The sequence below is a fragment of the Setaria italica genome, chromosome II, assembly GCF_000263155.2.
Source record: "Setaria italica strain Yugu1 chromosome II, Setaria_italica_v2.0, whole genome shotgun sequence".
In the NCBI taxonomy this organism is placed as follows: Eukaryota; Viridiplantae; Streptophyta; class Magnoliopsida; order Poales; family Poaceae; genus Setaria; species Setaria italica.
In genome coordinates, this window is record NC_028451.1 from 45,567,311 (window position 1) to 45,580,904 (window position 13,594).

Sequence of the window (13,594 nt, forward strand, 5' to 3'; positions counted from 1 at the left end):
GGTGCTCGCGCTGAGGATGGACTGCGCTCCATCTCCACGCCGTGCGATGCTGCCGGCATCCTCCTCCCTTCGGTTGCGTTGAGGATTCCCGAAATCCTTGTGTCGCCTCTTGTTTGCAGCTTGAGAAGAACGACAGTGCACCAGGTAAGGTCAGGTGAGGTAGTGGGGTCGGGTTGCGGTGGCTTTTTTGGTGTAATTTCTATGAACGTCAGGGGCGATTCAGTAATAGTGCATGCAGAGAGATGGGTAGGAGCCAAACGGAGCCAGTATTTTTGACTCCAATTTCTGACTCCGGCTGCCTAGTACAAACCGCGGTGCGGCTCCGGGGATGCTTCACATGTGAAGCTCTTTTCTATTTGTCCGTTTGGTAGAGCTCCTCAAGAAACCGAAGCTAGAGCTGGTAACCCGAGGAGAAGAGGCACCTCCTTATCTGAGTAGGGTATATGAGTAAGGTATAAGACAACAAAGGAAGAAAATGAATATGGTGCTGGCAAGCTTCCTATGCTTTGGATATTGTCCAACCTTCCATCATACACTAAAATCGTTAACACATAACATGACAATTTGTCTAAACATATATAAATTGTAGGTTTTCTGCATGAAACATATTACTCTCGTGCTAACTCTATTTACTTTGAAATCGTTAACACATAACATGACAATTTGTCTAAACATATATAAATTGTAAAAAAGAAAATGTCCATTAGATAAACCACGTGGCTAATTGGCAATGGTTGGTCCTACGCTATACGCTGCCTGCTGCCCTACTAGCTATAGCCAAACCAAGCCTAACCCCACGTCTTATCAAAAGCAACAGGGTCCAGTCAAACCAAACAAACCCTGACCCAGCCCTGACCCAGCGCCAACTCGTGTTACCGAACAGTCCAATCCGTCCGTCCGTCCACTCCCCCCCGGCCCACCAGCCCGATCACGAGGCCGCACAAAAATCGCGCACATGGGCAGCGCGGGCCCCACCACCACGACGTCCACTCCGAGGCGAGCGCTCGGTGGACGCAACGTCCCAAAAGGAAAAGCTTTTTTTCCTCCCTCCCGAAACCAAACAGAAACGAAAACCCACCGCCTCCTCTCCTCCCCCACACGAACCACGTGCGAATTCTTTTCCAGCCATTTAATGGCGCCCCCTCCTCCCTCCCTCCGCCATTAAATAATTACTCCCCCTCCCCCCGCCAGCGAAATGATAATTCAATTCCCGTGGTTTTTAATCGCGGGGGATTTGGATTGATTACGGCCGGAAAACGGAGGGGCTTCTTTATAAGCGCGTGCGGCCGCGGCGTGCTCACACGAGCTCGCGCTTGCATCTCGCGCACGAGACCGAGGGGAAGAGAGAGGGAGAGGGAGAGGTGAACCACCGCCGAGGAGAATAAGCACGAGCTGGGCGCGGAGTTGGAGGCTGCGGCGGGGAGATTTTGCTTGAGGGAGGTGGAGGAAGGAGGAGAGAGGCCGGCGATGGCGGCGTCCGCGAGGCCCGGGGAGAAGGCGACAAGCTTCGCCATGGCGTGCAGCCTCCTCAGCCGCTTCGTCCGCCAGAACGGCCCCGCGGCCGCCGAGCTCGGCCTCGGGATGAAAGGTTAGCGCCGCACCGCCGGTTCAGGGTTTAGCTGTTACAGCTGGTTGCTTTTGAGGGAAGATTAGGGGGAAATTGGGGTCTGAGTCTCGATTCCTGCGGAAAGTTTCTGTTTTGGGGGGTTTGGTGCGAGATCTGAGCGGAGCTTCAGTTCTCGGGGCTAAGCTTGACGCTCTATCCTTGAAATTTCCTACTCTCTGATCCGGGTTGGATTTGGTTTGGTTTCAGGTGAGGCCGAGCCGCAGAGGGCGCCGGCGACGATGAGCTTGCTGCCTACAGCGGAGGCCGAGGAGGCGGAGAGGAAGAAGGAGACCATGGAGCTGTTCCCGCAGAGCGCCGGGTTCGGCGTGCAGGATGCTGCTAGGTACGTACAGTACTTCTGGATCGCACCATGGTTTTTCATTTCGTTTTAGGTGTGTGCAACAATTCTTAGGTACCGGTAGCATAACACGAACCTGATGGACTTGTGGTCTCATGGACTAAAAAGCCTAGTATTGACTGTAGAAGCCTAGTAATCAGAGTTTAAGTTTTGTGTGTTTAGCAGTGATGCACGTGCAACAAGGTGGTCTGAAGTCTATCATTGAGCGCTATGCTCAATCTCGTTTCTGTAAGAGTCGGGTAATGTGGTGCTAAGCGTCCTTGTAGTTTGATTTTGTTTGCTATTGTCTGGTCAAAGCTGTGTCTTTGTAGTCGGAAGAAGATCTAGCACACTTTTGTTGAAACACTATGTTGTGCAAGATGAAGCAGGAAGATATTTTCCTTTTCAGGCGAAGCAATCAACCATGCTCATTTAAATTGTAGCTAATGAACCATGAGTTCGTTGTTGATAGAAAAAACTTAGAAAGGTTTAATCTGAGCTGGAGTTTAGCCATCCATGGGTTAAAGATGAGGTGTTTTAACCAGGAAAAAAGGGGTGTGTACTTGGTAGTGAAGACATATTAGGCCATGGATGCAAAACTGAAGTAGCGATGTAGTACATGCATATTCTTAGTGTTCCTCTGTGTAATTATTCTCAGGGAACCAGAAAAGAAAGACAAATCTCAGCAACTCACCATTTTCTACGGAGGGAAGGTGCTGGTGTTCAACGACTTCCCCGCCGACAAGGCAAAGGACCTGATGCAGCTGGCCAGCAAGGGCAGCCCAGTGGTTCAAAACGTTGGTTTGCCTCAGCCCTCTGCACCTGCAACTGTCACCGACAACGCGAAGGTCCACAAGGTCATGCCTGCTCCTGTGAGCAGCTTGCCTGTTGCTCAGGCTGCTGATGCCCAGAAGCCTGCTCGAACAAATGCTTCTGGTACTTGACCCTTTCTTCCTGTTGTTACTGTTGGTTCATTCTCATTGAAGCTTCAAAATACAGATTGCCGAACTTTGTCATGTTGATTATTCACCAAAACCGTTGCTTCTCTTTTGTAGACATGCCTATTGCTAGGAAGGCGTCACTTCACCGCTTCCTTGAGAAGAGAAAGGATCGGTAAGCAGCTAATTTGCTGTGATTGTCCTCTTATAATATGTTCAATCTCTTTTACCAGCCTTGTATTTGAATCTAATTTTTATCTTTCTTATTGTTCTTCAGCCTCAACGCAAAGACACCATACCAAACTTCTCCTGCCGATGCAGCACCAGTCAAGAAGGAGCCTGAGAGCCAGCCATGGCTTGGACTAGGGCCGAATGCCGCGAAGTCCAACCTGAGCTAGCGCAAAACTCAGACCAATAAGATGGCATGGCAACCTCACCAAACCTTCGCATAACGTTCCGAATATGCTTGCCATTAGAGTACTGAAATCATAAATATTCTCTCGTTATGGTGTTGTTTTAGCTTTTTCTTTAGGTCATTGTTCTACGCCCTCTTGTCACATAGTTCTGTTGGTCTTCTGGATGTAAAGAAAAAGTAGCCAGTCATGACCATTACCGAGAGTCCGAGAGAAGTTTTGGGTTGTTAACACACGGCGACTCTGAATTGGCCATGCTAAGTAAAATGATAGTGCAAATAGACCTTTATGTATTTTTCTGAAACCTGGATTGTTTGGCTCTAGCCTTGATGTATGAAGAACAAGTGATTGTAATGGATCCAGAGTATCATAAGATTAATATTGTTGTTTTCTGATCACATGGCTTGATTGTCAAGCTTGTTTGGATTCTTGTTACAACTGCTGTTGCAAATCTGTGGTAGTTTCCGGTAACTGGAGCAATCTAGTGATGTAAAACTACATATAAGTAATTCATGGTGTTTTTTTATGTTTCTGTTGAACTATTACATATGCTTCTCCAATTATAGGGCTTGCTGCAAAAATAATAATAATAATAATAATAATAAAATAATGAAACATGATATCATAATACTACGCAATCAGTGGTACATTTGATGCTCTAAAAACACTAGTAGTAAATCCCATATGAAACTGTGGAGCAATTTTACCTTCCTCTTGACCCAACGATCATGCAGATGGATAGATACAGTGCTGCACATGAGTCAGAGCCGGTTGGTTCAATGGCGTTGTCCGGTTGAAGATAGGGTCTGCTGAGCTGAGTAGGAGGAAGATGCAGCACGGGCAGGACTTGTCGCTGCTGCCGGATTCTTTAATCAAAAGGCTGGAGCACATGTGAGAAATAGGGAGCACCGGAGGGATTCTCCTCTTCCTGATAGCTAAAGCAAATGCTCCACGGAAGAAAACAACAGGAAGCTGTTTGGAAACTGCGTGGGGACGAAAAAGCCCCCCGGGGGCGGGGGGCGGACGGGGACACGCGAGCCCAGTTGCAGCCTTCAACTTGCTCCTAGTATAGTATTAACATAAGACTTCAGAGGCCTCGCTAGTTGCTGTTCTTTTTTTTCAAACTCTTTTCCTCAACCTTTTGATGGTTTCTTGTGGAAGTTTCTGCGGCTTTGATCATTGGTTCCTTGACTGAACTAACCATTTGCATAGTTCAGGGATTCAGGCTGCTGCCGTAGAAACCAACCCTGTCGGCAATTTTTGTTTGGAGCTTGGCTTGTGTGTTACTCAGTTTCTTTGCGTGATGCGTGTGATCAACCTAAAAGGAAGAGCTAGCCATGTGCGAGTTGTTCACATGGAAAATCTTCTTCTCTTTTAGTTTGAACAAACCAAAAAAATGAAACTGAAAATGAAAGCCGTGTACCGTCCGCTGGTCCAGGAAGCATGCCCTGGTTTTCAGGATAGGAACGTTCTTTGCCAGTACAGTACCGACCGAGCGCGGCGGATCTCATCTCGCGCCCAATCACAAGCTAACAACAGCCCAGGAGGTCAATTTCACGGCGCGAGAGGGCACGGGAAGGGCCTGCCCGATGCCCGTTGCCCTCACTGCATGGACCACGGCACTGTGAGTGAGCCATCCGATCCGATCTATTGGCTCTGCTGGTCCCTGTCCCTGCTGAAAGCCTACCGATCGAGCAGCTACCGCTTGGCGCTTGCTACCAAACACGCCTCGCAACAAAAGTTCTCGCCGAGCTGGAGGCGAGCGAGCTCAGTAGCTAGCTCACTGCTGTTTCATTCCATACAAAATCTTCCGGAGATCGATCCGTATAGCCGTAACGGTGGTCCTGAAAAACGCCGTTGGGAATGGGAACAAGCAGCCGTGCGTCGGCGCAGGGGCGACACGGCAACAGGGACAGGGAATGGAGCTTTTGAGTTTTGAGGCCGAGGGAGGCGCGCCGGGTTTTTTTTTCTTTTAAAAAAGGGAAGTTTGTGTCTCGTGGTCAATGGACATGTGGTCGTCGGACATGGATAAAGAAATCTCGAGTGTTTTAGCTGAGACCAGATCACCAGAGGCAAGAATGCAAGCTGGGCAAACCAAGCCCTTGTTTACTTCACCTCCAACTCCCAACTTTGACACTATGCAAAAAGAAGATTCCTCATCACATTAAACTTGCGGTACATGCATGGAGTACGAAATGTAGATAAAATTAAAAATTAATTGCACAGTTTTGTTGTACTTTGCGAGACGAATCTTTTGAGCCTAATTAGTCAATATTTGGACAATAATTCACAAATACAAACGAAACGCTACAGTGTGCTATAGTACCGCACAGTAATTTTGACACTTCCAATTTTGACAACTAAACAAGGCCCAACATGCGCGCATGGGCATCACGCACGCAGGAATCTCTCGATTTCCTTAAACAAAGGCGATCGGTCGCGGCTATGGGTAACGTACGCCACCTGGAACATGCGGAAGGAAAGGAATCGGTGGACGTTTGACAATGTTACAAGGTGACCGGATCAGGTTTTGAAGCTCATCAAGACAGACATTCTAACAAGACAGAAAGCCTGCGGGACACCGCTTTCGGGTGAGGAACAGCTGCTTCGGTAGACAATCTAGCAGCCCCAGTATGCTAGAGTCAATGTGTTTCAATTATTTCTATGTAATTGTCAATCTTTTATACTATGAACTATGAACTGCTTTCTCTCTTAAATGCAAGACAGTGCTCCTCCTAATGTTTTTTTTAAAAAAAATCTCTCGTTTTCCTGGCCATGGCCCTGGCCCCCTCTTCTAGTTTTCTTCATCCTTCAGGTTTATTTCACCGCATGCCGATTGTTTTTTTATAAACAAGGCGCAATGAGCTCCTGTACCTGTGGGCAACGCCGTCAACCGCCTGCACCGTATATGAATATATGATACGATATCCATGGTTCATTATCCTGACGACCTTCTGAGACACAGCTTCAATGAATCCTAGACGGCTAGACCTGTACCAGCAGCCCACCACTGGACGAGACGCACATCCCGTCGCGTAGTTTGTTTATATATATATATATATATATATATATATATATATATATATATATATATATATATATATATATATATCTGTGTGTGTGTGTGTGTGTGTGTGTTGGAGGGAGCGGTGCTGCAACGTGGGATTGCTTTGGCGCGTAATGCGGGTACAGTAGACACTGCAGGCGCCGTACAGTGTCGCCGTGTGGGCACGGCAGGTGCGCTGTGCTGTGTGTGCGGACAGGAACGGGCGCGGCGGCACATGGCGCGCGTGGACTACCACGCGAGATGAGCCAGTCGCTACTCACTGCTCATGCCCTTTGCCGTGCGGCTCGAAACTTCGAAGCCTGCACGGCGCGGCGTCGCTGTGTTTCGTTCCGGGGATGGAATCCAGTAAAAGATACATTACCAGTAGGTGTACGTGTTCAAGCATGGGAAATACCTAGAAAATCCCTTCCGGAGGTTGCCAACCGGGGAGGTGGTCTTCGGCTGCCCTTGGATGGATATCTAGCGGACAAATTGCAATCAAATCAGCCAGCGCATTAAGGCGAGAGAACGGGAATTGGAAAGGAGATTAGCGCTACCTTAATGGCCGGTGTTTGCCTTTTTCCCATCCCATTATCCCACCCGGTCACCCCCGCGGCTACCGGTTCTATCTCCTCCTCTCTGTCTTCTCTGTAGTTTTTCCCGTCTCATGGTGTCTCTGTCCGTCGGTATGACCGAGGAGGCCGCGGCCGGATCCGATGCAAGAGGAGGGTGGATCTGAGGTGGGGACGCAGATCTCGTCGGAATCCACACGGCGGCGAGATTCGGCAACGCAAAGGTGAGATCCACACTCTTTCTCACAGTTTTCAGATGGCTTCTTGATTCATCCTCTCTGTTGGTCTCAAAAGTAACTCGACACCAAACAAATTTAGAGAATAACACTTGGAATTGGAAAAAGTTGATCTCCCTGTACAAACAGGTAGGGCTCCCCTTTTAAGCCACTTTACATTCAAAAATATTCTTTCTCAACCACTACATTCCTAGGATATGCCGTACATAAAGGTCATTGGAAGAAACGTGTACAAATTGAACTCTTCAACGTGGTCATGTTTCTCACGCCTCCCACTTTCCAACCTCGAGACTTCGTCTTCGCGTCAAGTTGACCCTCTAGCCTCAAGGCTCCATCCACGATCCGAGATGGACGTCCAGCCTTGAGGCGCCTACTTCGTTAAGTTTCGTTGAGAACTCATAGCCTCGCGCAGTTCTCCTCCGAGTAATGTTCCCGAGTAAAGAGTAAAAAGGTAAAAATTCGGTGTCCGGAACCGACTTTGAACACTCGAAGGTTAGCTCAGTTGGAGTCTAGCCATTATTGTCGTCAGCCACCAGCCTTGAGCCCTTCCACTAGCAGAGGTGATGCGAGGGTACGAGTTTTACTACTAGAGGTGTCACCATGGAATGTGCGAGGTTAACTAAGTTTTGCTTCTTGGTTCGAGACTTGCGAGGTTAAAGGGTTTTTATCCCACCTACAGCGCTCAAGGGTGTTTAGATTTTGGCGATCCCCAACACTCTCCTCTTGTACGCCACAGCCGCCTTGCTCCACGACCGCCATGGTGAAGCTCGCCTAATTCAGGATCCATGAGAATTCCGGCATTAATGCGCTCGAGGTCAAGGTTGAGGAGGAGGCTGCGGCCAGCATCAACGAGGATGAGAAGGCAAGCATCAGCAAGAACCACGTGCTCAGAGCCTCGTCTGACAAGATCCATGGAGGGCAACGCCGTTGGCGCTCGAATCCCCCACCACAGGTGCTACCCTCTACCCTCCCATGGCGTTGCACGGCTCGGCATCGCCGAAGAAGGGTGGAGGAGTAGATCCGGCAAGTAACACGCTGACGAGCATCGCATTGCTTGATGTTTCTTGCGAGATTTAAAGTTATGTGCCTGGACATTGATCGAGAAGAATATAAGATCTAAAATTTGGCTTTCGATTTTTTGAAGGATCTTATTTTTTATGTAATTTTTTTGTTGTGAGTGTCAGCTTGCTAATGTCCTGTACAAGCGCAATAAATATTTCCATGATTTTTCAAGTTCTTGACAATTTATTATGAAATTCTCGTTGCAACAGCTGTTAAAAAAAAAGAAGGTACATGTTTCCAGCAACACTTGCGTGATAAATGTATGTTGAAAATGAAAAAAATGTTTTGCGGAGGAATATTTTGAATTCCTTTTGTTTGAAAGATGCGTGCAAGAATATGTAGAAAATCTTCAATATTCATCTTTTGTTTGCAGGTTTAGTTAAAAGCTGATTTTATAAAAAAAAAGATATAATTGTTCCTTTGGTCCCGCCGGCACCTTGGTCGTGAGAACAATGTTCCATGGTCCTCTGCTCATTAGCATCAAAACAACAAACATTAACTACCGCACTAACTTGATCCTCCTCTTCTCTCTCCACTACGTGTCAACCGCCGGAAGATGCCCGCCGGAGTACATAAGCTCCGAATTGCTTCGTCCGAAATACCGGGGGAAAGAAAAAAAAAAGGTTTTACGTTTTTACACTTGCGCACGACGGCACGAGCTATAGCTTTCACCGTGCACCTGTAGACGGAAGGTGTGTACTACACAGCACGGATCCGTCCATGCCATCGCCGTGGTCCAACCAACGAACCAACCGTGCGAACCTAACGCTACCGGGGACGACACGTGGGACGTGCATCGCGAGCGCTGCGGCCTCGCCCTGCACCGCGCTCCCCTCTCCCACCGCTCCCGCGTGCGCGGCGGTGCGCTTCGCCGGAGCTTGAAGCTTGTTCGCCGAAAATGTTCTGATGAGATCCGACCACGCGATGAGAAATGGCGCTTCGACCGCCTCCCGTCCACTCCTCCCCTCTCGACGTGTTTTCTTTCGTCTTCAGTCCGTGAAAGAGCGACCGTGGCTCGTTTTGACCCGGCCTTTTTCATTTTTCTTCGGTTCAAGTTAAGCATCATTATGCGCATCTAAAAATCGGCTCCCTCTACGGTACATTTTCCCCCATGAACATGCATGCATATTTGTTACAAATAATATATCTGAGAGCAAGCGTTTGTTCAACAAATATACACAAGTGGAGTCTTATTTTGGAGATTTCATTGTAAGAGGTGCAATGGTGTAAATAAAAATTAAATTGAGACAAGATTTGGTTTCTTTCGGGTCCAAAATCTTCGTCCAAGCCCGTCCATTAACTCCACCGGGATAAACAAAATCGGGCCCAGTTTGGACTGGCTCGAGTCGGGCGCCCATCATTTTCTTGTGTAAAATTAATTCAGTTTATTATTCGAGTCGGGCTCAAGCACAGCGACAGCAGGCAGGGGAGCATCGGTGCACGGGCTAGGGTTGAGAGAGAAGGATCAGCATCCAAGGACGGAGGAGTACCCGCACGAATCTCAAAAACCGGAAGTAACATGTTGGCTTGAACTCCGGCCGATCTGCGCGTGGTGGCTGATTCTGATTTTCTCGGGCCATAAGCCCACAACACTTCCAGGGGCTGAGTGACTGACGGTGGGCCTGGATCCTTGGCTGGGCTGCCGAACTATACAAGTTTGTCTGCTTTCTTTTCTTTTCTTTTTTTTTGTTGTTGATGAAGTGTGTTGAACTACCCTACAAGTAACATATAACAACGTAAATTTTTATCGAATCTTTGCGTAATCAGCCGTTTTGGTTCGTACTACTACGGCTCTTGATGTGGTGAAGCTTAGTTTTACAGTATGGTCCATGGCCAAGGTGGGCAGTGGTGAGTTACAGTACTAGGGCACATGAACATATAGTAAATGGGTCGGTCATCATTTGGTCAGTAATTTAGTTGGACCGCATCTAATCAAAGAAATGAACTCCTAGTATGTAACAAAAATATGCATGGCCTTTCTATGGAATCAAAATATACATCATAATCAAAGAAATTCCACGATCTTGTGAAGTGGCCATCGAATTACCTGCCGTCTAGATCATTTAGTACTTGTGCTGCTGGGAGATCCAGTGATACCTGAATTGTTCGCTGCAGGCTGACATGGGCCTGCAGTACCTGAATTGTTCGCTAGGTCAGGTTAGTTTGCTGGCGGTTTTGGGCCGGCAGGCCTCAGATGAATTGTGGCTGTGCGTTGATTTGTCTCTTGAGTTGTCGACAAGTGACACCATAAAAAATGCTCTTTTGTTTTGATGCAGGGTTAGATCTGAAAATGCATTTCTTGAACGGATAAGAACTGTTACATCCGGGATCCATATATACATGAGCAAAATTGCATGGCAATATGATATGAAGACATATTTCTTTAGGTGGAGGCTGGATGCTTTATTCCAATGTGAAGCTTTGTTCCAAATGCATCCTCTCTGGCGCGTTGTAACATTCTCTCCGATGAGATCAATGCACGCAATCACTGTGAATTAACGACAATAATAAGCGGGAAAAGAAACAAGAAGAATGCAAAATTCACAAGACAGTTCAGCACTCATCGTAAAATAGGCATATGTATAATGTACTTATATGGCATTTCTGTTGGAAAGTTTAGAAGGAAAACTGCAACATCATCTCTGTAATTTCAAGGTTGGGCACATGTTCTCCTCCAAAAGCAATCTCCATCGTTGTCCTAGCTAGAACTCTCTCACGCAGACACATGTACAACACCACACAAGGAAACATATACCATAGATCGATGGTACTCTCTTTTTACAACATTGAAACACGAGACTGCTGCTTTTACTGCATATATACGACGAAAACGATGCAGCTGTGTTTCAAGGGAATGCCACGGAGTCGTCGGCGACGAAGAAGATGGACCTGGAGCTCCGATCTGCCGCCTCCGTATGCAGGTCCGCGTTGCCATTCCTCGAGGCCCTCCTGCTCTCCCGTGTCTCGGCGGTGAGCCTCCGCCTCTTCTCGTAGAGTTCTTGTTGGAAGTACTCGTACCTGCACTCCGGCATGCAGAATCCCTTGTCCTTGCCAGCCAAAAAAAGAGTAGTCAGCAGCTAGCATATGGGTGCAGTGAAAACTGAAAACGTCGTGCACGAGGAGAGCAAGCTAAACAATGGCGTCTCGAGGCTTACATGTAAAGGTAGACGGCCCTGTCGTTCAAACGGCGGTGGCAGCGCTTGCAGGCGATCAAGACCTCGGTGTCGCTCGTGCCGTCACCGTTGAGGTCCGCGATCACCGCTGCCATGATGCCGGACGCGCCGGCGCGGACTTGTCCGGCGACGCGGAGGCGTGGGGAGGCGGGCTCGGCGACGGCGGCCAAGAGGCCGACGCTGGTCTCGGGGTTGCAGGAGGGAAGCCCCGGGAGCTTCCTCACCGTGGGGGCGGCGGGCCGCCACGGGCGCCGCGGCGGCACGTCGTAGCTGGCGGCGAAGAGGCTGCCGTCGGGGACGCGGGTGGCGCTGCCGGATGGGGATGGCGGCGACGACCAGCCGGGATCCGCCAGGGCTAGCAGGTTGCGGATCGTCGACGCCCTGCCTCCCAGCATTCCCGTCCCTCGAGTCATTATCTTGTGCGCGGCGTGGTCGAGAGTGAGGAGTGAGCTGGTGCGTCGAGCGTGCAGGGAGGGAGGGGGTTTATGTAGGGCTCGAGGGGCTGGCAGGGGCAGTTTGTTCTCCATTCCTCTCTGCTTTTTTTCGATTACAGGGATGACGCAGGCATGTACACACCACCATACGCACACACCCGTGATTATCTTATACCTTTTTTGCTTTTTTCGTCCCAGAGAAATCTGTTTTGCTGACATCTTGGCGTACCTGCTACAAAAACATGAAGAGAATATATATAGGTTCTTTCATGGATGAATCATGAAACACAACATGGAAGACCATGTTGGCGCTTGTAGATCCAACAAAAATTAGGATAAAACAATGTATCATGCTATAATCTTTCACATCCAAGTTCGATTCAAAGCATTCTTGTTTGTATTGAGATGACTGGATCTACAATTCTTCTTGAGTAAACACAAATGGAATTTGAAATTATATACCTCTTATGGATCGGAGTACTCTAGTCGTGACGCCGAACACCCGCTCCTTTCATCACCATATGAACCTTGTTGTTGAAATGTGTATACCAATTTTGCGCTAGAGGACTACTCTGTAGAGAAGGCGCCTTCCGGTGGCTAACCTAATTTGACTATGCAGATGACTGAGGTTTCATGAACCGATGCTTCCGTTTTATAGACGCCGCTCCGCGTAAACACCGCGTCACACCCCTTCACTTTACGCTTTCCTTATATTCATTCCGACCCTTATATTTATCGACATTTACAAAATAATACCCACACAGTACCACCGCGTAGGGCCTGTTTTTTAACATGTGTAGGTTAAGTGGTGTACACTTACCAAGTACCTGAGCTTGAAAACAGGAAAGGGCAAGGTGGATTTCGCCGAGCCAGTGACTCATCTTTGGCGGAACCGGGAAAAGGGACCTGATCCCCGCAACAAACTGTGAGAACGTAAGCTACCAACCGGGTGAAGGGCCTTGCAGCAAGCCATGCAAAAGGTTTCCAGCATCAGTTTTGTCTAGCGCAGCTGCCTTTTCCCTCAGCGCGGCCAACTTTCAGATGATACGAGAGCCTCAGGCATCATGATGTGCTTGAACGTGTAACGCATATACGTTATTTGGAACCCTCTTCTTTTCCCTAACTTCAGTGAGCCGTGGCAGTTTTGTTTTACGCGCCGGTCTCAGTTTTTTTTTTTGCTGTAAAGTTTTGGCAAAGATGGAACGGATTTTGTCTCAGGCCAAACAAACTTTGTCTAATTTTTTGCAAATTGCATGTCAGCAGTGTGTGTTGGCGATGAGCAATATTATGGTTCAAAAGCGAGGCTGCTAGGAGGCTGGCGGTGCCCGTTTTCAGTTTCATGGTCGGGTGTCTTTGGGCCTGTTCGCTTCAGCTTATAAGTCGGCTGAAAAGCTGAAACAGCTGATTTGTTATGAGAGAAAAATACTGTTGGTGGCTGATAAGCCGGTTGAATAAGCTGAAGCGAACATGCCTTTGCTCCGAGTGTTGGCGAGGAGATCGAGGGTGAAAGTTCAGCATGCTTTTGGGCTTTGGTAACGTTCCGTTACCAGTGGTGAGAGATCTCGCTGTAAAGTTTTGTCTCAATCGGAACAGATTTTTGTCTTAGGTCTAAACGTAACCATTTTTCGCTCCGAAGGTTAAGGAGGTGTTTGGTTTTCATCCTAAACTTTAGCACTTGTCACATCGAATATTTAGATACTAATTAGAAATATTAAACATAGACTATTTATAAAATATATGGCACTGGAGGGCTAAACGGCGATACCAAATCTATTAA

The 13,594-nt window shown here is 48.0% G+C and overlaps 1 protein-coding gene across 1 annotated transcript; it reads left to right on the plus strand.

Moving 5' to 3' along the window:
* Positions 1 to 1,190: 1,190 nt before the first annotated feature.
* LOC101761171 (protein TIFY 10b) lies at positions 1,191 to 3,692 on the plus strand. Its single transcript, XM_004958243.2, has 5 exons — positions 1,191 to 1,588; positions 1,814 to 1,949; positions 2,602 to 2,879; positions 2,999 to 3,056; positions 3,159 to 3,692. Exons 1-5 carry the CDS (start codon positions 1,468 to 1,470, stop codon positions 3,277 to 3,279), a joined length of 714 nt encoding a protein of 237 aa, XP_004958300.1. The 5' UTR covers positions 1,191 to 1,467; the 3' UTR covers positions 3,280 to 3,692.
* The last annotated feature ends 9,902 nt before the right edge of the window (positions 3,693 to 13,594 follow it).

What these genes read in the sequence shown, in the direction of transcription:
- LOC101761171 (XM_004958243.2), top strand. Translation starts at nt 1,468, where the DNA reads ATGGCGGCGTCCGCGAGGCCCGGGGAGAAGGCGACAAGCTTCGCCATG. An exon ending in GCTCGGCCTCGGGATGAAAG is followed by an intron (nt 1,589 to 1,813) that starts GTTAGCGCCGCA and finishes GTTTGGTTTCAG; the next exon opens with GTGAGGCCGAGCCGCAGAGG. An exon ending in CTTGAGAAGAGAAAGGATCG is followed by an intron (nt 3,057 to 3,158) that starts GTAAGCAGCTAA and finishes ATTGTTCTTCAG; the next exon opens with CCTCAACGCAAAGACACCAT.